At 45.4% G+C, this 26,874-nt stretch overlaps 1 protein-coding gene across 1 annotated transcript in view; it reads right to left on the reverse strand.

The window, feature by feature from the left end:
* DPY19L4 (dpy-19 like 4) overlaps positions 1-26,874 on the reverse strand; it is a 672,410-nt gene that overhangs the window by 276,543 nt on the left and 368,993 nt on the right. The window contains exon 13 of the mRNA XM_078687017.1: positions 23,336-23,455. Within this exon, the coding sequence (XP_078543143.1) occupies positions 23,336-23,455 (120 nt within the window). The remainder of the gene's footprint in view (positions 1-23,335; positions 23,456-26,874) is intronic.

Below are 26,874 nucleotides of genomic sequence, written 5' to 3' on the forward strand. Positions count from 1 at the left end.
TTTTGTGCACAGGGTGTAACATATTTCAGCTGTTTGGCAGCTACTCTGGGTATGTGATCAATTGGAATAAGTCCCTGATCTCTCCATTGAGGGGTGCCATCCCTCAGAGACTGATTGAGACAATATCACTAACTGTCAAACATACTTTCACATACTTAGGCATACAAATTTCAGCGAGAGAAGACTTCCTGCAAGGTAACCTACACCCTCAGCTACAGCGATTGAAGAGTGACATGGCATGCTAGAAGAAATTGCCAATATCAATGATGGGCAAGGCATTGATTTTTAAAATGATGTCACTACCCAGACTACTCTATATTCTACAAAATACCCCATATAAAATACCTAAGTCTGTCTTCCAGGGTATAGATAACGAGCTATGTAGGCTTTTGCGGGAAAGAGGCTGCTCAAGAATTGCACTCTGTAAGTTACAAAGAGGTATGTACGTGGGAGGGTTCGCAATCCCGGACATTAGAAAATATTACTGGGCCTTGCAATTGACAGTGGTGAATGATTGGGCATTCACATATCGCAATGACCCGGCCTTTGGAGGAGACCATTGGGCTATGGGAAAGAGAGGCTATCTAGCAGCACTCAACCACAGAGGAAGGGAAAAACAGTTTCCAACACACACACGCACAGACAGTGGTGAGGGCCTGACGGGTACTTCCAAACACCTAGGGGTGGAAGGGAAGTTGATGAAGAGGGCTCCTCTATGGGGCTGCAATCTGCTATGTGAGGTTCGGGCTTTGCCAGGATTTACGAAATGGGAACTGTTGGGACTAGAAAGCCTGGGTGATATCTGGAGGGGACATGCACAGGTAAAGTTTGAAACTCTACAAAAATAATATGAATTGGTGAGCTCGGAAAGATACAAATATCTCCAACTGGGACATGCCTTACGCCAATATATCAGAGAAGGGGAAACCCTGCCTGAATACTGTCCACTAGAGGACAGATTGTTGATCGACCCCATGAGTACCAAGGCAACCTTTTTAACATTTAAGAAAATCATATACAACTTACCTAACCTGATAGACCCCCTGAGGGGTACCTGGGAGATGGAACTAGGACTCCTAGAAGATGACGATTGGGAGGAAGCAGTACAGAGCCAGAGGGAGGTAGCTATTAAGCCCGATTTCTTCTCATCCAGCTGCACATCCAACATAGGTCATACACTTCTAGAATGACACTACACTGACTGGGTCATGGCACATCTAGGTATTGTGCGAGAGGATGTGGGGAGGTCGGCTACTTTTTTCATATAATTTGGGAGTGTAGATACATCCATAATTATTGGAAGGCAGTTACTCGAACCATGTTAGAGCTCACCAATTTGGAGAATCCAGTGGAGCCACGATAGCTAATGCTGTGTGTAACAGGCGAGACAAAGTGTCCCAAATACACACTAATATGGCTCAAAATAGCAGCAGATGTGGCAAAAAGAAACATAACCAGAATGTGGGGGCAAACTGAACACCAGCCCTGAGGGAATGGGAGGAAGACTTGGATTGGTGCTCAGTAGCCAAGAAAGCAACATATCAAGCCAGAGGTTGCCCGTGAAAATGGGACAAAGTTTGGGGGGCGGTGAATTGCATAAAGGGGACATTAAAACAATATGTGCGGAACAGAGGGTAAAAGAGCAAAGATAGATCACAAGTGGAATAGAATTAGGATCCTGTACTTCCAGTTGGCCGCAACAACAATAGGCTGAGATACGGTGGGGAACAGACTTACGATATAAGAAATGTATTGTACTGGAAATGAATGTTTAATTTGCTGTGATACCCATGTAATGGTCTGATGTACTGAGCTATGACTAATAAAAAGACTTAATGAAAAAAAACTTTTTGCACAGTGACTCGTGTTGCTTAAGCCAATACAACTAAGAAAGGACCTCAGCATGCTATTCAATTACTTCAGACTCAACTCCTCAAAATAGAAATTCTCAAATGTGAAAAATAAACAAAGTATCACCACAAACTGGCCTCGGGTATACCTGCCTAAAACATCTAAATGTGTATGAAATTTGTAAGCAATGGCTGATTCCAACTTGTGTTTTGTGGCACAAGTAATTCAAGTGACCAAACAGGTTTCCTGCACCACGTGAACCCTACAACACATCCTCCCTCACCTTGGCTTCATTCACAGGGTTCAGGCCATTGTCACCTTGGTCCAGTCATGCCTAGAGTTCATCACAGACTGTACCTATGGAGCTCTTGCTATCAAATCTCGTCATGCCTCCTTCAGCCATGGAGCTATCTACACACAGCACACTTCCCTCCAATTACAAAAAGGTGAAAAAACGTGCATTGGTGGAACTTTCTTCTATACAGACAGCTAATTTAGCCTCTTTCAATCTACAAGGATAAGGGTTATCCAGGGGTACTTAGAGGCTAAGACGTGGTTGCTCCCAAACAGATGGATAATTTAGGCATAGGGATGGTGCTTTCATGCTTCCTACATTCCTCAAGATATATGATATGCACAGCTACAAGACCACATCACAATTGGAACACCCCTACCTACCTCTCACAGGACATACAGCGCTTTCCTCCTAGACCAGACTACAAACCCAAATGGTAGCAACTAAAACCTACCACCACAGGTCATCCTATTAACCCCACACTCTACCAAACCAGCACAACAAAAAGAATATCCTCTTAGCTGAAAATGGCAAGCCTATGCAAAAAAATCTTCTCCTCTCTTACTTCACTTTATGCTAAAGAACATCCATAAATTCACCAAAATACAGCTGGGGCAATCCTTCGAACTTTATGCACAACATACAAACTCTTTCCAGATATGCTACTCTCTAACTCATACTACCAACAAAGCATGGCAAAAGGAGACGCATACTACTGACCACCCAAAGAGCTTCATCACCCCATGAGTCCCTCTCAACCAACATACTATGTTTGAGTCACAAATGCATGCATGGTCCACTGACACATACTTTCCATAAGTGAAGGAAGATAAAGAAACACACACATAAATTCTACTCCTCAAATGCACATGGCTTCTCCAACTTATCTGGGATGTTTATGCAACCAAAAACAACGCCTGTATACATGAGTCAGGAACAAGCCTTGCTGTCGCACACAAATTCACCCTGTATCAATGAACACTCATTTCATTTTTAATTCTTCCTCAATGGACCAACACAATTGAATTTTGTTATGTGAGGTAGCAGCAAGAAAGAATGGTATCAGGTTATTCTTAATGACGTTTGCTATTTAGGGAGGTCACTGTTCTTTCTTTTGTGTCCTCCAGTTTTGTGCACTTGGATTAAAGGTGTAAGGTTTAGAAGTATGTTTTAGGTCTGATCTAAATATTTTATACATTGTAGAAAATCTTGGGAATGTTAAAATCATATTCAATCTTTTGGCAGTGTTTAACTCTTTCATGATTGGTGAAAAGACTGACCCATACGAATCTTAGCCAATATAAACTGTCACATTTACACACAGCACAGAATGGGTAAAATCCTTTGATACATCGGCCCCCTTTTCTATCAAGGCAGTATTGATAGTAGTGTTGAACAAGAAGAGGGACTTAGGGCGAGTTTAACGAGGTCCAGCGTAAAAGCCCCAAAGGCTATGTTAAAAGGAAGGTACGAAGTTCCTCTGGCGAGACTTATGAACGTGTACTTCGTGCTGGTGACTTCTGATGGTTTATTCATTTCGGAGGCGAGTTGCAGGAGCTCTGGGCTCTTTTCCACTTCTATGGTGCACCCGCTGAGATTGCACTTGTGTCTTATTGGGCTAACATTCCAGTCACGCCGTGCTGCTCCGAGGTTGGTGCACGCAACGACACTCTCCGACTTTGCTGGAGGTGCTTCGGCGGTGCACCCTGGGGGCGGCGCCTTGACTTTTCCAGTGACCTACGGCACTGTACTGCTATTCCGGTTGTTGGGAGGCCACCATTTGGATGACATCATCTTGTTGCACATCAACCTAGAAATTTTTGCCTGGCTGCCATCTATGACTTACATTTGGTGACAAATTTAATCGGAGTATATATCTGCTCCCCTCTCCTTTCTCTCCCCTGATTAGGACCAAATCGGTGTCCATTTACCGCTGGCTACTGTACCATGCATATTTTGCGGACAGTTTAGGTGAGTCCTGTTATGTCCTGATTACCATGTCTATTGTCTTAATAATATAGTGACTTTACCTTAAGATCGGGTGACACTATTAAAGTAGGTTGCATAATATGTAGGATACCTTGTGTAACACTTTTCACTCACTATGATGCGGTCTGATTGAGCACCTAACACGATGTTTTCCACGACTACTGATATACCGGATAGTAATGGTCCTATGGCTAATGATGTATTTCATTAATGTGCATTTTTAACAGCAATCCTTTACTTTTTGTTGCCCCACATACAGGTCTACTATGACAAGACAGGGTATGTAGTTTCACACTTACCTTATAGTGTAGATAGCATAACTTTGATCTTGAAGAGTGTCCCGATCATTCTTCACTTATGAGACGCGAAACATGTTGATCATTTGAGAGTAGAGCCCTTACCACTAGACACCTTACCACTAGGTTTGGCCTCTCGCCACACATTTTTAATTAGGCAGTTTACCTTTATAATAAAGTTTGGATAGGACTAACTGACCTATTTTAACTCACATTCCCCCCTACTCACATACTTGGCCTCTCACCCCCACTGCCCCCATCGGCAGGAACAAAAGATCCCCAATAAAGAGCCCCGGTTCCGGGTGCTCACTTTGCCACTGGATTTAAGCTAGCCTGGTGGATGACGGCTGGAATGCCAGTAACTGGTCCCAGGATGCTTTTTTCCGGTCCAGGGAAGACATGGCATTGGCAGTTTGGGCTTTACTGTTCCCATGAGGAACAGGGTCAGACTGATTTGCATATGGCCATGTCTGAACTGGGGTGGCGGAGTGAGCTAAAGAATGGTGATGGATTAAACCCAGATCGGTTGACTGGGAGTGAGTGTTTGATTTGCTCAAGCGCTCCGTCCATCATCCCCTTTTGTATCGCTTTGTTCGCCCTAAGTTGGCAGGGTATGCTCAGACGTGAGTACCTTGCTCACTTTGCCACTGGATTCAAGCTAGCCTGGCTGATGACAGCTGAAATGCCAGAAACCGGTCCCAGGATGCTTGTTTCCGGTCCAGGGAAGACATGGCTTTGGCAGTTCGGGCTGGACTGTTCCCATGAGGCACAAGGTCAGACTGATTTGCATATGGCCATGTCTGAACTGGGGTGGCGGAGTGAGCTAAAGAATGGTTATGGATTAAACCCAGATCGGTTGACTGGGAGTGAGTGTTTGATTTGCTCAAGCACTCCGTCCATCATCCCCTTTTGTATCGCGGCAGGCATTGCAGCGCCGAACTGACGAGGGGCAGGCTCAAATGAAGAAGCATGACACCTAGCTTGCGGGTGTGTGAGAGCCCTAGTTCCAACAAGGAGAATTCCCCCTCCTTCTTGCACACATTAGTAAATCCTCAGTGACCCCACTACCGGTTCATGCTCATGACTGCTTGATCCCATTCAACCAGAGGAACTTCGTACCTTCCTTGTAACATAGCATTGATAGTAGGTCAATTGCAAAACACCCCAGATTGTAAATAATCAATGCTAGGTGAAATGACAGGTACCTGTAAAAAGAGTGCTGTAACCATGCACATGAAATAGTGGTGAAAACATGACACAGGGCTTTCCACAGTCAACAAAATTTGTAGCTGCAAGGTGCCCCCTTGTTATGAGTGATACCTTCAGCTAATCGTGGATTTTGACACAACTGCATTCCTAGACCCATAGTTGCAATCTAAATCGCTAAATTTCAAGTAACAAAATACAATTTGATGTCTGTTAAAAGGTCAGGACTGACTTAAAGTGAGACATCTGTCATGAGAACCCTTGGGAGCTATGAATGCTCACACAACAGTAGCACCACCTTAATTTAGTCAGGCAAAGAGTGCAGAAAAACAGTAGTGAGCATGCTTAAAGCATCAAGTTTCAGGTGCCTTTGAATGCACAGTGCTGGGACAGAAAAGTCCTCTGCATGTTAATGAAGATGCACCCCTGCCCTGAGTGCCCATCTGTTCGGATGTCCGCGTCCCTAATGCTGTTTTGTTGTGTCATAGGCAAACACGGTTCATGTGTGTGCCATAACATAGGCCCGTCTCACTGACTGCAGTCTTGTTGGATCAGAAAGGGCGACCAAAGTGCTAACCTCATAATGATGGAAGGCTACTGCCTTCACCAGGAGTTAAGCAGCAGGAGCACAGTGGTGGCAGTATGCTGTGTAGTGAGCAGTAGGAGTGAACTGGTTCTTTTTAACCTGTGTTAAAGGAGTGGGGCTTACAGGCCCACTTTTTTTTAAAGTTCCATTGCTATGTGCTTAACTCACCCTTGGCCAACATCAGTTTGGTGTGAAGTACTGAGCTCCACAGAAGTGGTGTATTTGCTCAAGGTGTATGTGTGCCTGGGAAGGGTGTAATACAGGGATAATGCAGTACTGCATGCATGGTGAATGCATATACTCACTGAATGTGTTCCTATGAGTGGTACAATACATGAAGGCTGCAGAGTGTGCATATTACATGCATGTGCTGGATGTATATGTGCCTATAAGTGGTACAGTACATAAACGGTACAGAGCGTGTATGTTAAATTCATATGCGGGACGCATGTGTGCCTAGGAGTGGTACAATACATGCCACGCCTGAGTGAGAACTGCACAGTATGTGTATGATGCATACATCCACTGGGTGTTTGTGAGCCTGGAAAGGTGCAATACATGGAGGGACCTGGGTTCCATTTGGGAGATCCAAGCCAGCATGGTGAAGTATGGAGAGGAGGTAGGGAGATTCCCCCCCCCTCCCCCCACCACCACCACCAGACAGATTTATGTATTGCTGCATTCCTGTAAGCTGGATGGGACACACACTGGGGAGGGGAGAGCGAGGCCTAGCTTGTACACTTTATAGGGTGCCCTTCGATAAACATGGGAGGAGTTTGTGGAGTTGCACTACGCGGAACTCCACGAAGTGGCAAAAAAACTCCATTGCACTACGCGGAGCTCCGCAAACGGCGGAGTTCCATAGAAAAATGCCGTTCGTGGTGATTGCACAGTGCCGGATGCTTGTCCGCACTGTGCAATAATTGCGAACGGCACCTTGCACAGCGCAAGCGGTCCCTTCTTTCCTTTTCTGCCGCTCAAGTAGATCTTTACTTGAGCCGCAGCTTTCTCAACTTGAACAGGCAGTTTCGAGCATACGCGACCACTTGCAATGAGAAACCTGACCCCCCCCTCCTAACCCACCCCCCCTGCGTTGAGAAATCTCGCTGGGAGGTTTATTTTCCAAGCTCGTGCTCGCCAACTTGACGTTGGTGAACGATAGTGAGGAAAAAACACTGCTCTGCACAGCGGAGTTTTTCAGAACTCCGCGAGCGGAGCGTAACGCGGAGTATGGAAAACTCCGTGAACGGAGCGGAGTTCACCACCCAGGGTTACCCTTTGATTCAGTCAGAGGTCACAAGGAAGGCAGCCTGGGCACATCACAGGAAGGAAATGAGGCTGATAAGACAATCATAAAAAGTAGCCTGGGGGCCTGGGCTAACCTTTTGATGCCCATATCACTGTGGCTGACATCCAGGTGTGAACTCTAGTCACTCCCATTGCCTATGTTGTGGGACGTTCAGCTTTGGAGACACTCCTGCTGTGACAGAATGATTTTCGAGAGGGAGCAGAGGAGTGGACACTTCAAAAGAGGCAGAACCCAACATAAAACGTCAAAGACTCAGACCCTAACTCACATTTGGTGTCTAGAAAGGGACTATAAGAAATGGAGTTTGTGACTCCAAACATTGTCATCTGCCAATCAGCCAGACAGACTGTTTAAGGAGGGGAGGTTCCTCAAGACTTCTGCTTGTGACCAGAACTGGGTGCCAACACCTGCTAGTCTTCTTTTTGGGTGAGGGGACATCACCCAGGGAATACAAGAAGACCTTCCCTGGAGCACCAGAGCCTGCCTACTTGCCAAGACCAGTGTGCCTTGTGAGGAAGAGGAAAGCAGTGGAGGGAGAGAGATTCAGTGAGGAGCAATGTCGAATGGACTCCCTGCGATAGGTGTGAGGGAATGGTTGCTGCACTAATCGGGTTTTTGTTCATGTTCAGGACTAAGTCAGTGACCCCGTTTGCCAGGATAGGACCACCATGAATTTAGGAGTGAGTTGTGCTGTGCCAATCTGGCCGGAGCCTGTGCATAGTAGCGAGGGTGCGACCCTGTATGCCAGGAGGGACTGTCGTAGGAAAGACTGCTGTGCGGTAAGGGTTCTAGACCTGTGTTGCAATGAAGCCGGTGATCCTGTATGCCAGGAGTGGCCACCATGGAGAATTTCACCACACTGATCGGGCCGGAGCCCGCAGACAGTGAATTGCAGTGACCCCATATGTCAGAAGCGTCACCAGGAGCCGCAAGGACTGCAACTTGTTCTACCCACCGACCGGAGAACAGAGGAAGCCATGAGGGAGCACCTGCGCACCATCACCCAGGCGAGGGACCCAACACAGAATCGTCATAACCACCACCATCAGTCAGTCAAACAGACACCTACCCTGCAGAAGGAGCCACAGAAGGCCTCTGGTCGCATCAGGCACACGACTGTAAGTGAGAGACACTGAACCTGCTGAGTGCTGGGACACATGTGGCTGACTCACCTAAACCTAGCTGCAGCCGCTGAGAGCACCTGTGGATGGGGTACACTCAAAACCTTTTGAGACTTTAACTGCTAGGAGGGCGTACCCTGGATGTTACCAATAGTGAATGGGGAATAACCACGATTACTAACATTAGGAGTGAGTGGAACAGGGAATCTCTAAAGAAACACTAGAGCTCCCAACTCAGGGGAGGACTGCGTTGTTTGTGGATGTCGGATTTTTCACTTGTGTGGTCAGCGGTAGAAAAAAATACTTTTTTTTCCTTCTTTTTTTATAGAGTAAAGGGAATATGTGGCTGGACAATGATTTATTGCTATTTTGTGTGTGAGCCTGTGTGCACCATCCTGTATTCATCTACACCCAAGGGAGTCTTGGACTGCTTGGACCATGCTATCCTGCGAGTCAAGTACAGAAGGGGTACTTAGCCCAGTTGATCAGGATCCATAGTAGGTCGGACCCCAGGACATCAAGAATAAAATGACTCAACTCCCACAGTTGGCCCCTTAGTAACCCATTCTAGCCTTGTGGCCCTCTGACAGGGGTTCTGAACAGGGCTATAAATTAATCTGGTATTATTAGAATTTTTAGAGATGTCATAAGTTACTATGCTGTTGGCAGGTATGACCACCACACAAAGACATGATGAAAGGCCCCAGCATTCATCATGTCATTTTGAATACAGCACTCTAGTTTTTTAATTCATTAAAAGTCCTGTAAACGAGACAGAGTCCTGACAGAGGGGGCGTAGTGGGCAATAGGATGCGAGAGGGGGTAATGAGATGTGAGTGAGAGTGCAAAACACAGACTTTCTATGCCCAAAACGGTCTAACATAATTCAGTGGCCACACTGCTAATGGGAAGATACTACATACCATGATTTACTTCTCCTTTAAATTAAGTATGTGCTTTAGGGGCGTGGCCAAGCCGGCGACTTACATGGCTGCACGGCTCTGAAGCTGTCTGGCCATCCAGCTGAATGGCGTGTTCCGGCGCTTAACTATCCTCCGATGCCATAACGAGATCGCTGAGTGCCCTGGTGTGCCCGAAAAGGTGGATTGTTGTCCTACATCGCAGGCCCATCTCCTCGGAACGAGCGTCCCCTGTGCAGAGCCATTTCCGCCCTGAAGGAGGACCGACGCTGATCCGGCCTCAGCACATTACGCTGCCTGCGGTGTCGGCTGTCAGCCCCGCGGGCGGAACACGCAGCAAATATTGAATCGAAGCCTGCGGGGGGAGGGGCACGCACCATGCAGTCGCCGACTTTGAGGTCTTATCGGCCAGCACGCAATCGATGGGAGACGTGCTGATCCCTCCCAAGCAGCGCACAGCATCTCCCGAGACAGCTTACAGCTATCGTGGACTACTTCACCCTTACTCCATGCCTGGTTCTTCACCAATAAGTAGATGCCCTAGGACAGCAATGCACTCTCCCGCACAGCGGTATCTCCATCTGGAGACAGATCAAGCGCTGCACACTGGGGGTCACAGCACGCCCCACCCCCGGTTTTTACTCACAGGGAGACAATGAGCAGCAAGTTTGCATTAGTCGCCCATGCTATCCGAACAAAACACCGCCTCCCCACCTTCAGATTGAGGCCAACCTATTACCAAATGAGCCTTAATTCCTACAGTGGGCAGACAACATTCATTTCGCCTCTCAGTGTGTAAGCAGGAGAGGTACGCCTTCCCATTCTCACACAGCACGGTACACCTACACAGTCCGACCCAGCGCCGTCTTGTGTGTGGCGGCCGTTAGAAACACTGCGGGCGTTGGTGCATTGTCCATCCACCCTGAAAATTTCCGCTGAGGTTTGGCTGATTGAGTAAGATTCGGGCTATGTGGCATGGGCCACAAAGACCCTAGGCAGAGAACGCTTCCCTTCGAGAAAGTCACCGACACTAGCCTACCTCACAGTTCAAACATGGCGGAGGCGGCACAGGGCCTTGGACCAGGCGGCGGACCACTGGACCTGACTCAGTCCCTGCTTCAGGAAATGCTGCCCAGTTTTAGAGCACAAGATAGCCGCTTCGATTCACTTGATCAATCCCTTGCCAGCCAACGCGCTAAGGTTCAAGTTCATGACAGGCGACTGGATGTGTTTGAAATAGAGGGGAGAAGGTAGATCGCTAGATCTAAGGGCACCAATTACCACTCAAGGGAGTGGAAGGTCCAGTCACAGTGTGTGCCCATGGCAATCGTTGCAACAAGGGGGGTACTGGACTGTTCCTGAGCGTGACTAGAGGGAAGATTGGTTGGCGTGACCAAAGGTGTGGATTTTACACCCAAGGGCATCCATTTTGTTGGATGGATTGGCCTCACACACCCCGAAGGATGTCATGCTTCATCATCGGCGGTTGCTCCTCGTCGGGGAGGCGGTGCAATCCCCGACGGGCTCACCTCAAAGAGGGGCTCTTTGGCGGAGATCTTTTTCCAACTGCCTTATGGTGAAGTGCGGGTGTGTGGGCAGGGTGGTGTGTGGTAGTGAAAAAGGGGATATTAAAATGTAGCTAAGGGTACCTGGAACGAATTTTATTCAGGGGGTCCCTCGCTGCAGTTAAAAACAGGGGGCTAGCTCACTAGGAAACAACGAGTTAATTCAGGTGAACCTAGATGGGGCTAGTAGTGTACAACGGTCGACATGTTTCTCGCGGTGGGCTGAAGTAACCCGCGATTCATCAGGACCTACAGAAGGTGATAAAACCACATGCTAGTGTCATGTGCGGGTTTGTGTTTGTGTTACCTCTGTGTTGGTTGTCCTATACCTAAGTATTGAAGGGAGATAAAACAACAATAGTTAAAACAATATGCGTTATTTATACAATTTGGTCACGCCAATGGGAAAGAAAAGTGAGCAAGCGTGGCATGCTATAGGTGTACTTGTGTTCTGAATCACAGTCGACACATGCCTGAGTGGTTAAGTATGCCACCTATCTATAGTATGGCGTTCTCAACAATCACAAAGTGAGTGAAGGGGTATTTCTGTGAAGTATGAGGAAGAGGATTTAAAACAAGGGATTTGTAATATACAAGTGAGTCACATGCAATAGCTAACCAGGCTCTATAGTGTAGCTGGGTTCATGCCCATGATGATTATAGCCTATGTAAGTGTGCTGCCCCTCCAACTTTAAGGGATTCAAAGTCCAACAAACATTCCCTTTATCTACTCACCTAATAGTTAAGAACTACCTGCCACATGAGGGGTCGGCGGGGTGAGGCATCAGGGATGAGTCAAATAGTCAAGACTGGGTTATGGAATAAGACAAAAACAGAACACCACATCCAGGAGAGCATTAGTCAACTAGCTAGCAGTGTACACTCCTGCGAGTGGTTCCCATTATCAGTGGAGCCTTACGTCACCTAAGAGCACTCACCTCTAGTCTCCTGCGCCCCGGCTGCTTGACCTACCCTTCACCGCCGAGCTCGAGTAGATGTGGGAGCTCGGCGGGGAGGGTTATTTACATTACATGCAGCGAATCACTACGGAGCGCGTGGCCCCGCCCAATTACGGGTCACGTGATACATGCCGTTCGGGGGTCGGCCATTTTAAGCTAGTCAAACAAAAAGGCTTAAGGGGCACTGGAATATGTGTCCGTGCTTCTTGTGATTGTTTGTGTTGACCAACGCGGGCCCCTTATTACTGGTGTTTGGAGCGTGTGTGGTATTTAACGTAAGATGGTGAAACTTAGTGGTATTTAGGCAATATGTAGCGGAGGAATCGCGCTACTAGAGATGTTAAGGCGGCCATGATGAGTGGTGTCACAGCACACGAGCCCCTGGATAAATAACCTGTTTCACATGGTTTAATGGGGCGGACATCTTAGACTGGTAGAACTAACATATTAGCTGGATTTAATGTGCAGGCATCATTAATGAAGTGTGTCAGCCAGGTAAAAGGCACCTAAGATGCTGTGGCATATATTTTGTTCGTAATGTGGACGGTGTAATCGGCGGTGGGAGCCTTTGTTAGAGTGCTGTAAATACAGTTGCACTGTGCCATATGTGCCCATTGGTTCTTACAGATAACATCCCAAAGCTGGACGTAGGGCTGCCTAGGATTGTTTGCAACAGTGTGTCAGATTCAGGTTGCAATGGCTCATAGCGATTGCCAAGGAATATCTTCATTGAGTCCCAGTCTGTCAGAGGATAGGCGGTGGACCCATCTCTGTTCCTTCCTGAAGAGGACATTCTTTGGGCAACAGAGATGGGTCCACCGCCTATCCTCTGACAGACTGGGACTCAATGAAGATATTCCTTGGCAATCGCTATGAGCGACCTGAATCTGACACACTGTTGCAAACAATCCTAGGCAGCCCTACGTCCAGCTTTGGGATGTTATCTGTAAGAACCAATGGGCACATATGGCACAGTGCAACTGTATTTACAGCACTCTAACAAAGGCTCCCACCGCCGATTACACCGTCCACATTACGAACAAAATATATGCCACAGCATCTTAGGTGCCTTTTACCTGGCTGACACACTTCATTAATGATGCCTGCACATTAAATCCAGCTAATATGTTAGTTCTACCAGTCTAAGATGTCCGCCCCATTAAACCATGTGAAACAGGTTATTTATCCAGGGGCTCGTGTGCTGTGACACCACTCATCATGGCCGCCTTAACATCTCTAGTAGCGCGATTCCTCCGCTACATATTGCCTAAATACCACTAAGTTTCACCATCTTACGTTAAATACCACACACGCTCCAAACACCAGTAATAAGGGGCCCGCGTTGGTCAACACAAACAATCACAAGAAGCACGGACACATATTCCAGTGCCCCTTAAGCCTTTTTGTTTGACTAGCTTAAAATGGCCGACCCCCGAACGGCATGTATCACGTGACCCGTAATTGGGCGGGGCCACGCGCTCCGTAGTGATTCGCTGCATGTAATGTAAATAACCCTCCCCGCCGAGCTCCCACATCTACTCGAGCTCGGCGGTGAAGGGTAGGTCAAGCAGCCGGGGCGCAGGAGACTAGAGGTGAGTGCTCTTAGGTGACGTAAGGCTCCACTGATAATGGGAACCACTCGCAGGAGTGTACACTGCTAGCTAGTTGACTAATGCTCTCCTGGATGTGGTGTTCTGTTTTTGTCTTATTCCATAACCCAGTCTTGACTATTTGACTCATCCCTGATGCCTCACCCCGCCGACCCCTCATGTGGCAGGTAGTTCTTAACTATTAGGTGAGTAGATAAAGGGAATGTTTGTTGGACTTTGAATCCCTTAAAGTTGGAGGGGCAGCACACTTACATAGGCTATAATCATCATGGGCATGAACCCAGCTACACTATAGAGCCTGGTTAGCTATTGCATGTGACTCACTTGTATATTACAAATCCCTTGTTTTAAATCCTCTTCCTCATACTTCACAGAAATACCCCTTCACTCACTTTGTGATTGTTGAGAACGCCATACTATAGATAGGTGGCATACTTAACCACTCAGGCATGTGTCGACTGTGATTCAGAACACAAGTACACCTATAGCATGCCACGCTTGCTCACTTTTCTTTCCCATTGGCGTGACCAAATTGTATAAATAACGCATATTGTTTTAACTATTGTTGTTTTATCTCCCTTCAATACTTAGGTATAGGACAACCAACACAGAGGTAACACAAACACAAACCCGCACATGACACTAGCATGTGGTTTTATCACCTTCTGTAGGTCCTGATGAATCGCGGGTTACTTCAGCCCACCGCGAGAAACATGTCGACCGTTGTACACTACTAGCCCCATCTAGGTTCACCTGAATTAACTCGTTGTTTCCTAGTGAGCTAGCCCCCTGTTTTTAACTGCAGCGAGGGACCCCCTGAATAAAATTCGTTCCAGGTACCCTTAGCTACATTTTAATATCCCCTTTTTCACTACCACACACCACCCTGCCCACACACCCGCACTTCACCATAAGGCAGTTGGAAAAAGATCTCCGCCAAAGAGCCCCTCTTTGAGGTGAGCCCGTCGGGGATTGCACCGCCTCCCCGACGAGGAGCAACCGCCGATGATGAAGCATGACATCCTTCGGGGTGTGTGAGGCCAATCCATCCAACAAAATGGATGCCCTTGGGTGTAAAATCCACACCTTTGGTCACGCCAACCAATCTTCCCTCTAGTCACGCTCAGGAACAGTCCAGTACCCCCCTTGTTGCAACGGAGGCGACTGGATGTGGCAGAGGCACGCATTTCCGACAGAGGACGGGACTGCACAATCCGTCAAACGACTAGACCGTATGGAGCGCATTCAGAAGGAGGTTGCTGTTAAAAACGAGGACTTGGAAGCACGCAGTCACCGAAATAACATACGTATTCTTGGAGTTCCCGAATCGACTACTATCGGCCGCATAGATTTATTTGTTGAGACTCTGTTGCAGGACTTATTTGGACAAGAGGCCTTCACTCCGGGCATTTTGATAGAGAGAGCGCACAGATCGCTGGGCCCTCGTCCTAACCCCGGTCTCCCTCCCAGGCCGATTGTACTGTGTGTCATGAACTTCAGAGACACTATTCTTCGGCTGGCAAGGGAAAAAGAAGACGTGGACTGGCAGGGTTTCAAACTGTCTTTTAATCCAGATTTCACCACGATGGTCCAAGAGGCGAGGCGAAAATTCAATGGCATCAAGGCCGCTCTGCGAAACTTGCGACTGCGCTATGGTATGCTGTTTACGGCTAGGTTGAAGGTGGATGTGGACGACAGGGCCCGCATCTGCGAGAAGCCGACGGGGGCGCAGGAATTCTGTTGCATCTACAAACAAAAGAATAACCCCGTGGTCAGAATCGGGTCCAGTTCTTCTCCTCTGCACAGTGGCTCAGATGCAAGTGCAGAACTATTTTCCAGTGCGGGCACGGGATGAACAAGACCCTCCGACTCTCAGGCATTATAGTCCAGTGTTTTGCTGGCACACGCTTGTAACTTTACATTGATATTGCAATAAGCTGGAGACATGCCGGGGCGTTGCTGCCCACCATGGTGTATCCTTTGTGTGTGGTTTTGTTCACTTTGGGGTACTTTTTTTTAAAACATCAATTCAACGTAAAACTCTTTGGTACTTCATGTTCACTCTTATTTGGGATGTGGCCCTACCCCGGATGGGGCATGGCTGGGTGGGGGTGGTGGGTGGGTAATGTTTTTCATAAGTCAATTGTCTGTCGTACATCTGAATCATTCTAGATCGTACACTGATGATCATGGTGGATTGTCGGTTCTATTAGAAGTGTTGCGTCGACCAGATGGCCAAGTTTGGTAATGTGGAGGGTCCGTCGCCCCTCACCCTAATTTTTGGAATGTAAAAGGTTTAAATAATACTCGAGAGCATAGGCAGGTCATCCACTATTTATTGAGGCACAAGGTGGACATCGCTTTCTTGCAGGAGACACATCTCCCCAAGTCAGACATGGCACATTTCAGGGCTAGCTGGGGCCCACACAGATATTTAGCAAACTACAGCAATTACGCAAGGGGGACAGCCATTTTAATACACAACATGGTCCCATTCAGCCATAATTCCACCATCCAAGACTGCGAGGGAAGATATCTGGCAGTGTCAGGGTCTATCTTTGGTAGGAAGGTCACACTAGTATGCATATTCGCCCATAACACGCATGATCCAGATTTTTTTCACACTGTGTCGATGCAACTAGGTAAGCTGGATCCACAGACTTTGCTCATGGGCGGAGATTTCAACCTACTTCACGGCCCTACTGTGGATAGTACTTCGGTAGCACACGATTCTAAACCTCGGGCCCGGCGGGCTCTTCCGGAGCTATGTGGCCGATACACCCTGCTAGATGTTTGACGGAAGCGCAATCCCACCACTACAGAATACACACACTATTCAGGCCAACACAACATGTGGACAAGGATTGATTTTTGGCTTCTCTCGCCAGGTATTTTTGGCTGGTGCTCTTTGATCGAGACGCTCCCCAGGACCTATTCGGATCACTCCCCAGTTAAATTGCTCTTACTGATCCCTCGTCCGGAGGGGTTCAAGCGACAATGTCGGTTCTCTAACCGTGCCCTGCAGGATGAAGTCTTCAGGGCTGAAATACATGAGGAAATTGAAGACTATTTTGCAATGAACACTGACTCGGTAGACTCATGGGCTGTATTATGGAAGGGATTTGAGGCGGTTCGTAGAGGCACATGTATCGCCAAACACATCGGAGTGTTAAAAGACCTGCGCAATACACTGGCACAGCTTGAGCGAGACCTACAGGCATTAGACGGGACATCCACACATCAGGCAACATCCACATATGAGACTAGACGATTGGCTCTACTGGAGGAATACAGAGACACAGCAGATAGGGAAATACTATTCTTAGGGAAATATCAGACAGCTAGATGCTACGGAGAGGGTAAACGACCTGAGAGTGTCCTGGCCCAGTTACTGAGACCACCCTATCACAAAACCTACATTACCGAGCTGAAGATATCTGACACACAAACTCACACTTCCACTAAAGTCATTCAGAGTAGCTTCCTAGAATTTTTCTCCAAGTTATACTCATCTACCATAGGTGATGATGAAGAGGCGCAGCAGAGCTACCTGGATGAAATTGCACTAGTATATCTGGAAAAATACATGCAGAATTTCCTAGCTGAACCCATCTCCGTCGCGGACGTGATCCTCGCCATAGACACCATTCGGGGCTCCTCAGCGCCTGGGCTAGACGGATTCACGGGGGTGTTCTACAAAACATTTAAAGACATATTGGCCCCTAAACTTATTGAAGTCAATGCTGAAGCGTTAGAAAAACAGGCCCTACACCCCCCCACCTTGCGCGAAGCAGTCATAATTCTTCTTCCCAAACCCGGCAAAGACCCTACACAATGTGGCTCCTACCGCCCACTGTCCCTCCTAAACTTGGATTATAAAATATTGGCAAAAGTCATCTCTAACAGATTGTCCCAACTAATGGAATACATAATCTCCCCGGCTCAATCCAATTTTGTGCCCCACCGCTCCACCTCACTCAATCTTCGCACGTTGTTCTCTGTCATTCATAGGATTAACCCAGACACACCTGCAGCTGCCATTCTATTAAGACACGGAAAAAGCCTTTGACTCGTTAGAGTGGCCCTTTTTTCTCTCCATCATGTGCCGCATGGGCATGCCCATGGGCTTCAACGCCATGACAACCCTATTGTACACTAAACCGATTGCCAGACTGCGATTAAATGGTACACTTTCCACCCCTTTTCAGCTTAATCGTGGTACTAGACAAGGCTGCCCTCTATCCCCTCTACTGTATATATTGGCCATGGACCCCTCATAAGGCACTTCTAAGAAATACATTTACATAGAGGACTGCAATTTAACACTGGCCCTCTGCTGGTATTGCTATACCCAGGTAACACCATTCTTTATGTTAGACACCCCAAAGATAATTTATACAAATTGATTAGAGAAATTATTAGATTTGGCAGTTTTTCTGGGTTGGGCATTAACTGGCACAAGTCAGTCATATTTCCATTGATGAACAGTATGAAGCCCTGGGACCTAGAGTTCCCTCTAGAATGGTGCACTGATTCAGTTTATTATTTAGGTATTCACATTCACCTGGACTCAGCCCAAATACTGAGCCTCAACTATGGACGGGCAGTAGATACGTTAATCACTCAAATAGAGAAGTGTCTGAAACCCCCCTTGTCATTGGCTGGCTGTGTTGCCATAATAAAGAGGATAGTCCTCCCCAAGTTTCTATATTTTTTCAATAACATACCAATCCCGCTCCTAAATCACTTTTTTAGTACACTTAACTCTCTCCTGAGTCACTTGGTATGGGGCGGTGGGCAAGCACGAGTTCGCTGGGAGTTCGCTGCCAAACGTAAGAGGGGGTTATAATATTCCAGACTTCCAGCTTTATTATCTAGTGGCACAATGCAGCTATGCCCACGCTCAGTATCACCCTGATGCCCGGATACCCTATCTGAAACCGGAGGCGGACCTTGTGCTGCCGGAGCGCCTTTCGACGCTCCTACCCATGGGATTCCCCAGAGATCCACTTGACATTCAAACCTTCTCAACAACATGCTGGGCATGGAGTAAACTATGTCGGGTCACAGGTACAGAGAGACTATATTCTTCTTCCCTCCCAGCCATAAACCAGCGTTTAATCCCCATAACTGGTGAAAGACTGGTACAGCGTACCATGACGCAGTTCGCCCTGGTAAGATTAGATGACCTTTACCCAGACTGACACATTTTTTCCCCCACAGAAGATACACGCCTTAATCTTAGTAGCGTCATGGATAGATTCGTTTTGGGCTGCATCCACTCCGCACTACGAGCCACTTTCCCGAAGTTCCCACTTGAGCCAGCCTCATTTCCTCCTCTAACGCTGGTAATAGACAACGAGGACATTTCGCACCTGTTCTCCAAACTTTACAAGGCATGTACCTTATTGAAACCAGTACAGGACGGTAAAATACGTAAAGCATGGGAGAAGGACCTGGGAACTACAATTACTGATGAACGATGGGCGTACTGCTGTTCGGTTACACATGGCATCTCCCTGAACAGCAGACACAAACTGATACATTTAAAATTTTGCGTCGTATTTATTTCACCCCAGTTCTTTTGCATAAAATAGATCCGGCCAGGCCGCATAACAAGTTACAAATGCTTCGCTCCGCATGCAGACCTCACCCACCTTTCCTGGACATGTCCCAACCTGTAAAATTACTGGGAACAGGTTCAACTCATGCTGGGCCAAAGGTTGCATATTCCCCTAACCCCGATGTCGCACTATTAGGATATACGCTTACCTTCCCCAAGAAAACCCGTAGGTTTGCATCACTGGGTCTTTTATTAGCAAAGAGAGAAGTGGTCATACACTGGGGGCGGAAAACTGCCCCAAATGTACAGGATTGGCTATGCAGTCTCGCATATTGCAATGTAAACAGTGAGCTCTATGCCAGCATGATGCCCAGTACATCTCGCCCCAAAGATATCTAGGGACCATACAAGTCATATGTCGAAGGTCTTCGACAGAACTCTGCAACCCAACTAGAGCATGGCATAACTCCTGAGGGGGTAGGCTGATCTAACATACATATCTGACAGGATTGTTGCTTCTATAAATCAAGAGAATCTCGCTGTGTTACATGTCGATTTCTGTTATTCAGACCCTCCAGGATTTCGCAATTTGCCGCAAAATAATCACTTTTGTAAAAATCGCTGCATTTTTACAAAAGTGACTATTTTGCGGCAAATTGCGAAATCCTGGGCCTGCGATATAGGCACTTTTGTAAAAATGCCGCAATTTTTACAAAAGTGCCTGTGAATCAATAACTCCCACATTAAACTCTTCTCCCCTCAATCAGGTCATCTGCTGAAGGCATATAAAGCACAAGGAGGCCTGTTACCCAAGCAACTATTACCAGGCTGTGATGTGTTGTAGTGGCTGGGTTGTCACTTTTGGTGCAGGAAGACAGCACTATTTATCTCAACTTTCCAGCTTAAGGCTCCTCTTGTGTATGAGGAGAGAACCTTTTCTGATCAGCATAATGCAGAAGATAGTCAAAACCTAGTTGTCTGTAGTGTTCCTTTCACATGTCTGGGTAAATCTGACTTCTCGTCACTTCATCATAATCACTTTATCTACAATTCCTGGAAAAAAGCACTTTTTTCACAAAGCCATTTTCAAATCTAAGTTGAAGCTACTTGTAAATGTGGCTTCTGTTACCAGTAAAAAATAATGCTTTGTATTGGCAAAACGTGTATTTTGCCTATTCAAAGTGGAATACTCTGCTAAAACAGTTTCCATTGACTTAAGGCTGAAAATGAATGATTATGAGTAAAATAAACTACCACAAAAATGCCGCTAAATTTCCATATTTGTGCAGCTAAATTTGCGAATCCATGCCGCTATATCCTGGGGGGTCTGGTTATTATAAATGAGGGGGAAGTTACATTAACCCCTTCCACGCTCATGACGAGCTGGGCTCGTCATGCAGTAGCCTCCTGCTACACTGATGACGAGCCCAGCTCGTCATGAATAATGATGTTCCTGGATTTCCAGCACAGGGGAAAAATCCCCATAGCGTTCAAGTGGTTAAGGGGACCCTTGGATGATGTATGGTGAATGTCGCAAATGCTCCTTGCTACTAGGTCACTGGTGGACGATAATGTACAAAAATGGACGTTATTTTGGAATATTGAGACAATCAATAATCACGAAATGATGTACGAACATATATATGGGTTTCTTTTGTAATAGGAAAATGGAAAATAAAGTTTTAAAAAAAGTATGTGCTTTATAACAATCAATGTAAAAAAGCGCCATGTTTTCTAAATACTGGAAAAACATAGTTATTGTCTATTTTGGGGGTTAGGCAGTTGGAAAGATACTGATAAACACTGGTTTCAAAAGGTTTTCAAAACACTGAGAAATCACCACTGAAATCGACAAAAAATTAACACTGAAAATAGGACAGTCTACATATAGTTTGTGACTGGAATATCCCTAAGGACTCCATTTTAGAAGCCTCCTCCTTTCTGCAGAAAAAGTACAGCTCCACTCCTAAGACAACCAGGACTATGAACCAAGATATGCAGAGAAAGTAGCATTCTAAGCCTCCCTTACTGGATGTATGACATTACAACGCATGCTTTTACATCGCATGCTTTTACAACGCGGTTTTTACAACGCATACCATTACAACGCATAATGATTTTAGGCGCTGGATAGTGAATTGTTTAATTTACTATTCCAACTCCAGTCCCAGTGGATAGTAGGGAAGGTGTTGGATAGTACATTAAACACATTCCCTATCCTAGAGCGCCCCCCGGCGCAATGCGTTGTAATGGTTTGCGTTGTAAAAGTTGCGTCGTAAAGGCACTGCGTGGTAAAAGTTGCGCTGTAAAGGATGTTTCCCTCCCTTACTACATTGCTACACATGGATAGGCTGCTCGGGCCTAATCCAATGGGAAGATGTGGGACCAGTCTAGGTAAATTTCAATCCCCGGTGAAATAATGTACATATGTGTAACTAGGGTAGTTTGGGAGTCAAGGAAGATCACGATCTCCCGTCAAAATGGTTAGTTTGGTAACAATTTAGACTCGTGACCATCTAAATGGCACAAACATAGAGCAGCAATTCAAGTCACAATATACCGGCTATCTGTAAAGGCACAGGGTAGAGTCTGAGGTCTGTTGTGTGGTGCAGACACAAGAGATGTACACCGATCTCAGAGTGTCAGGATGGACAAGAGGGATGCAAACCCAAGGGCATGCAGGGCTTGCAAAAGACCGCAAGTCACTGGATATAGTCATCTTGACAGCCAACCGTAGCTAGAGCATAGAAAACAGGAGGGCCAAGCAGAAAAGAGTATGCTAACCAGAAAGAGTCACCACTTGCCTGAAATATACATTCAGCGGCCAATTTCTCAGGTAGGATTCTTCCATCTTAGGTAAGGAGCTGGGTGAATGTTTACGAGCATCCACAATCAATACAGCTGCTTTGTCAGCAGCAAACCTTCAGTCATGTGGGGAGAGACAGAACACTCTTTAAGGTACTAAAGATAACTTTGGGTCTACTAGAGCCTGCTGAGCACTTCAATTCAGGGTAAGGACAGCAGCAAGGAAGGCCAGGAAAGCTTCTGCAGCACCTTAAAAGTAAGCCCTATCTAGGAGGCAGAGGACAGTATTCTCAGACTGCTTTCAAAAGATGAATCCATACAAGATCTTGGCTAATTATGCAAAAACACTGCTTAGCACTTCTGAATGGTCAGCTAATGAGGCTTAATCATAGTTTTCCTATTCACATAAACTTATGATTTGGCTCTCCTCCTAGAGTCCTAATAGCAGAAGGAAAAGAATGAGAGAGAGTAGCACAGTGGATAGCACTCAGCCATCATCCTGCAAACTTCAGTCTTACTCTGAAGTAATTGTTCAACAGTTACAGCCAACACTACCAACACGAGTGGCAAGAATGTTCACAAAGGGGAACCTCTGTCCCAAATCTATTAACTTAGATTTCTTGGATCATTATAAGGACATACCAAGAGCGTCACTGACAACCACAATAGCTACGGTTTGAAGGATAATAGGATTAGGGGTACACAAACATTGCACAAAAGGCACAAAGGTAAAACGTTGTGAATTAAACAACTGCTGTGCTGGTTTTGGAAATTCATTCCTAAGCAAGTACTCCCTCACTTAGCACCCCTCACCAAAACGTTCAATGCATTAATGTAGATGTTGAGTTATGTAAGTGTTCTCCAACGCACTTAGACTACATTTGCCCGACATAACCTATTTATTATGTAAAGCATTCAGCTGTCTCCGAAGACCCTGTGGCCACAACTGCACTGAATAAATACTTCTATTAACATAAAATTACAATCTTAGTCTTTGAAACATGGTGGTAATTGGTGTAATTACACACTACAAGGAACATGAACACTGACTTGTACTGTCCCATCACCACATTGGTACACATGGAATGGTTCATAATGTATGGTTGGAAATATATTGCACATTTGTCAGGGACAACAGCTCTGAGCTACAATGTATGTTTTCACATTTTTATTTGTTTTCTTAATGCACCCGAAACAATGGATCTAAAAAACGTATAACCTTAATTAATAAAAATAAATACATACACGCACACAACTTACCAATCAAACATCACTGCAAAAGAACCAAACAGGATAGAATGAAATATATGATAGACAATTTCAGGCCTTTCTCCAATTCGTCCATCCAGGATGCAGTGTTTATCTTTAAACGGCATGCCACTGCAATAAGCAGAAAGTAAATCATCAGATCATGCAAACAATCTTTAATCATACAACCAAATTGCGTGAATGACAACAAACATTATGCTGTCATACCACAAATAATATTTACTAAATAAAGGCTAGCTACTAAGCGGACTGGGATTCAACAAACTCGCTGACGAAAGCTGTCGGCAAGTATCCGCAATGGACTAGATATCAGAAGCAAGGTATCTTAAGGCATCACACGAGGAATTAGGCCCAAATCTGTTTTTATGCCTTCACAACTCCAGCAATCTAGGTTTTCTGGGACTGAGACACATAATCCATGTTTGTAATGCAATGTTACTAAATCATAACAGGCTGAATTATTTTACTCACTAGTATGAGGACAGTAGAGATTTTCTTGATTGTCATGGGATACCCGCTAGAGACCACAATGCTAAGCTGGAATGCACCAATGTGGTATTGTTAACAATCTCAGCAAGGGTGATGGAATTCAGTCAGGAATAGAATGTTACGATTCAGGCTGTAAAGGGGCAGTTGAAGGATGGGTTGGCTGTGGTGCACATAGAGGCCGGAGTGCTCCTGGATCTTAATAAAAAATGAAATACCTTCGGTAATGCTCTTTCTGATGGATACTCTAACTGCAGATTACTCACTTTGTGAATACCCCCTAGGCGCCAGAATGGATCCGGAATATTTTCTCAGTAATTTCCTCTCGCTTTAGTGGGTGGAGTCAAGCGACTCAATATCAGATCAATCCCAGCCCAGAAATGATGGAGGGGGCTCCTACATAACTGCCACCACTGCGCACAGACATCAGTTTCTTTGTGATCTCTATATGCGCCATTGGACGCAGAGCCCTTAGAATTTAGATTCTGCCAGTGTGCAGATTTCTAAAGTGTAATGTTATTGATATAGACAGAAAGACCACTGGAATGGTCCTGCTTGAATTATTTAAAAACAAGATGGCCAATTCTTAGATGAGCCTCGACATGAGTTAATGAAAGATAACCTGTGTTAGTCCGAATAATACAGTGAAAGAAAATGCTAAGAAGAGACAACAAGAGATGCTTCGAAACTGAAAGATTAGGTTTGATGCCTACCAATATCTGTGTTGGAGACTTTGAGAAGGTTAAGAATTTGAGAAAAGTGAGGACAATAGAATAGGGAATCTGAACAGAGTGGTTAAGGTGCCATCCTCGGGTGACAGAAGAGTTGAAAACACTGTGGAGAAGAATGTGCAAAATGCCTGTGAAGCTGCCTTTAACTGTACAGGTGAAGTGAGTAAGAGTAGCAGAATCATAAACAGTAGATCCAATTAAAAGAGTTTGTAGAGCAATTTTTATAGGATCCATTTATCCCTCCTTCCTCATTCTACAGATTATTTCCATTTATTTAGTATGGTTTGTTAATTTGCTGTAGAACCTTTCTCTAACCCCTTGTCTTAAATTTTTAATTTGCATTGCATTGAATTGTTGCCACTTATTTCTGATAAGATTTTTCAGTGTGTGAAGTTCAACACTTTCTGAATGAGAAAAGAGGGTATCTGATACTCTTAAGTTTCTTACCAAGGAAAATGGAATTCTTGGGAACTGGAATAGAAAGTTATGTTTCAAGCTGTATTATAATATTTGACACTCAATATTATGCGATATTATGCAATAAAGTTGGTTTCAGGAAATGAATCATGCATCTGATTATTGTTGGACAGCCACAAGCACTGAGTCAATCATGGTCATCTTAGTGTCACTATTTTATCGCAATATAATACTTTACCATTCTATTAACGACATGGTTACCAGTGTTTACTTGTCACATAAGAGATGTGTTATTGTGATATCACTGGAATGTAATGTCACATGATTAAGTAACTATGATATATATACATAGGTTCACAAGAAGTGATATGTAAAAGTTTGGGTTAAGTTGGATTGACTGAGAAAAAATGAATACACCCAAATTGTGTACTTAATTTTCTACAATGTTCTCTTTATCATCGATTGAACTTTGGACACAGCCGATAGTCTGTCTTTTATATTCATTTTGCACTCGTACCAACGTCCGGTTCACATGGCACCTGATACCGCCGCGCCATGTTTACAAGACATCGGCGGTGTTGGTTCTGTTTTTGAAGCGTGTTTATGGCGGCATTTATTGGAGAGGACATCGTCACGCTTTGCAAAGTAAAATTCTTCACCTGCCACCGCACGTTTCACTACCAGTCTGTTTGGATTACTTATCACTTTTTTTCTTCTTCTTCAGATTTAATGCATATTTACTAACATTAAGCGTTTGAGATATACCGGCTGCATATCGCACCAGCAAATAGGGCATGCCTCTGGACTCGGCTGGGATAATACACAAGCCTTAAAGGTATTTTGCTTTCTTGTTTTTCCCACTTGTTTCGGTTTCCACAAAACTGTATTGAACAAACTTCTTGGTGTCTCGTTGTGTAGGGGTTGAGTATCGTTCCCCAGGAATACGTCTATCAGATGGAGCCGTGAAGCAATTGCATTGAGCAATTCATGAACACTGCGTAATCATCTAGTAACTACCTTTGTTGAGATCCTGTCTCATCATATTTGTGCGTAAGACGGCATTTAGTGGTCATCACTTATTGTGCGGTTGATCACAAAGTATGTTGTACCATAAGTGTCACTTTAGTCCACGAGGATCTTATCTCAGACATCAGGCACACATCCTAGGCATGTAATAGGCACTTGGTGATTCATGCTGTATTTGAGTTTCTATTGGCTTCTCGGTTGTAATATTTCACTGACAAACCTCTCTCACTACAGGCTGGATATGCGTGACATGCAGTCGAGTGAAGAGCCACCACATGTGGGTAATGAAGAAATATTTTAAAGTATGGAGAAACATTAACCACACCTGCGTTTTGAATGTGATCCATTGTCGTATTCTCATTTTCCCTCCATTCCGCTATGTACTATCCTAATCAGACCTTTATGCTCCATATTTACTTTGTAGTTACTCGTGATGAAGGGTTTTCCTGAAATGCATTGGGTCTTAGATAGGACTGTTTGAACAAGAAGATTGCTGTATTGTCGTACTGTCTGATTTCGATTACACAAGTGTGGAGCAACATTTGGTTTGAATCATGAATTCAATTCAATAAAGTATTTGAAATTAAGTTGATGCTTTTCAGTCCTTCAAAGAGTAGTTTAATTATCCTTGAATATTGTTCATATTGGAAGCTTGAGGCCTATAAAGTTGTGTACTTTGGGCCTGGTACACCGTCGGGGATCAGCTATTCATCAAAATAGTATACAAGAACTGGGCAGAGCTCGCACCATCGTGCACATAAACATCCTGCTAAACGTTTAAAGTTGCTTTACTGTATGATCATTTAATGTGCGCATTTAGAGTACATTCTAACACACTTGTCAATTAGATGGGAGTCCTTACTAGAAAAT

This window comes from Lissotriton helveticus, chromosome 4_1, assembly GCF_964261635.1.
Source record: "Lissotriton helveticus chromosome 4_1, aLisHel1.1, whole genome shotgun sequence".
In the NCBI taxonomy this organism is placed as follows: Eukaryota; Metazoa; Chordata; class Amphibia; order Caudata; family Salamandridae; genus Lissotriton; species Lissotriton helveticus.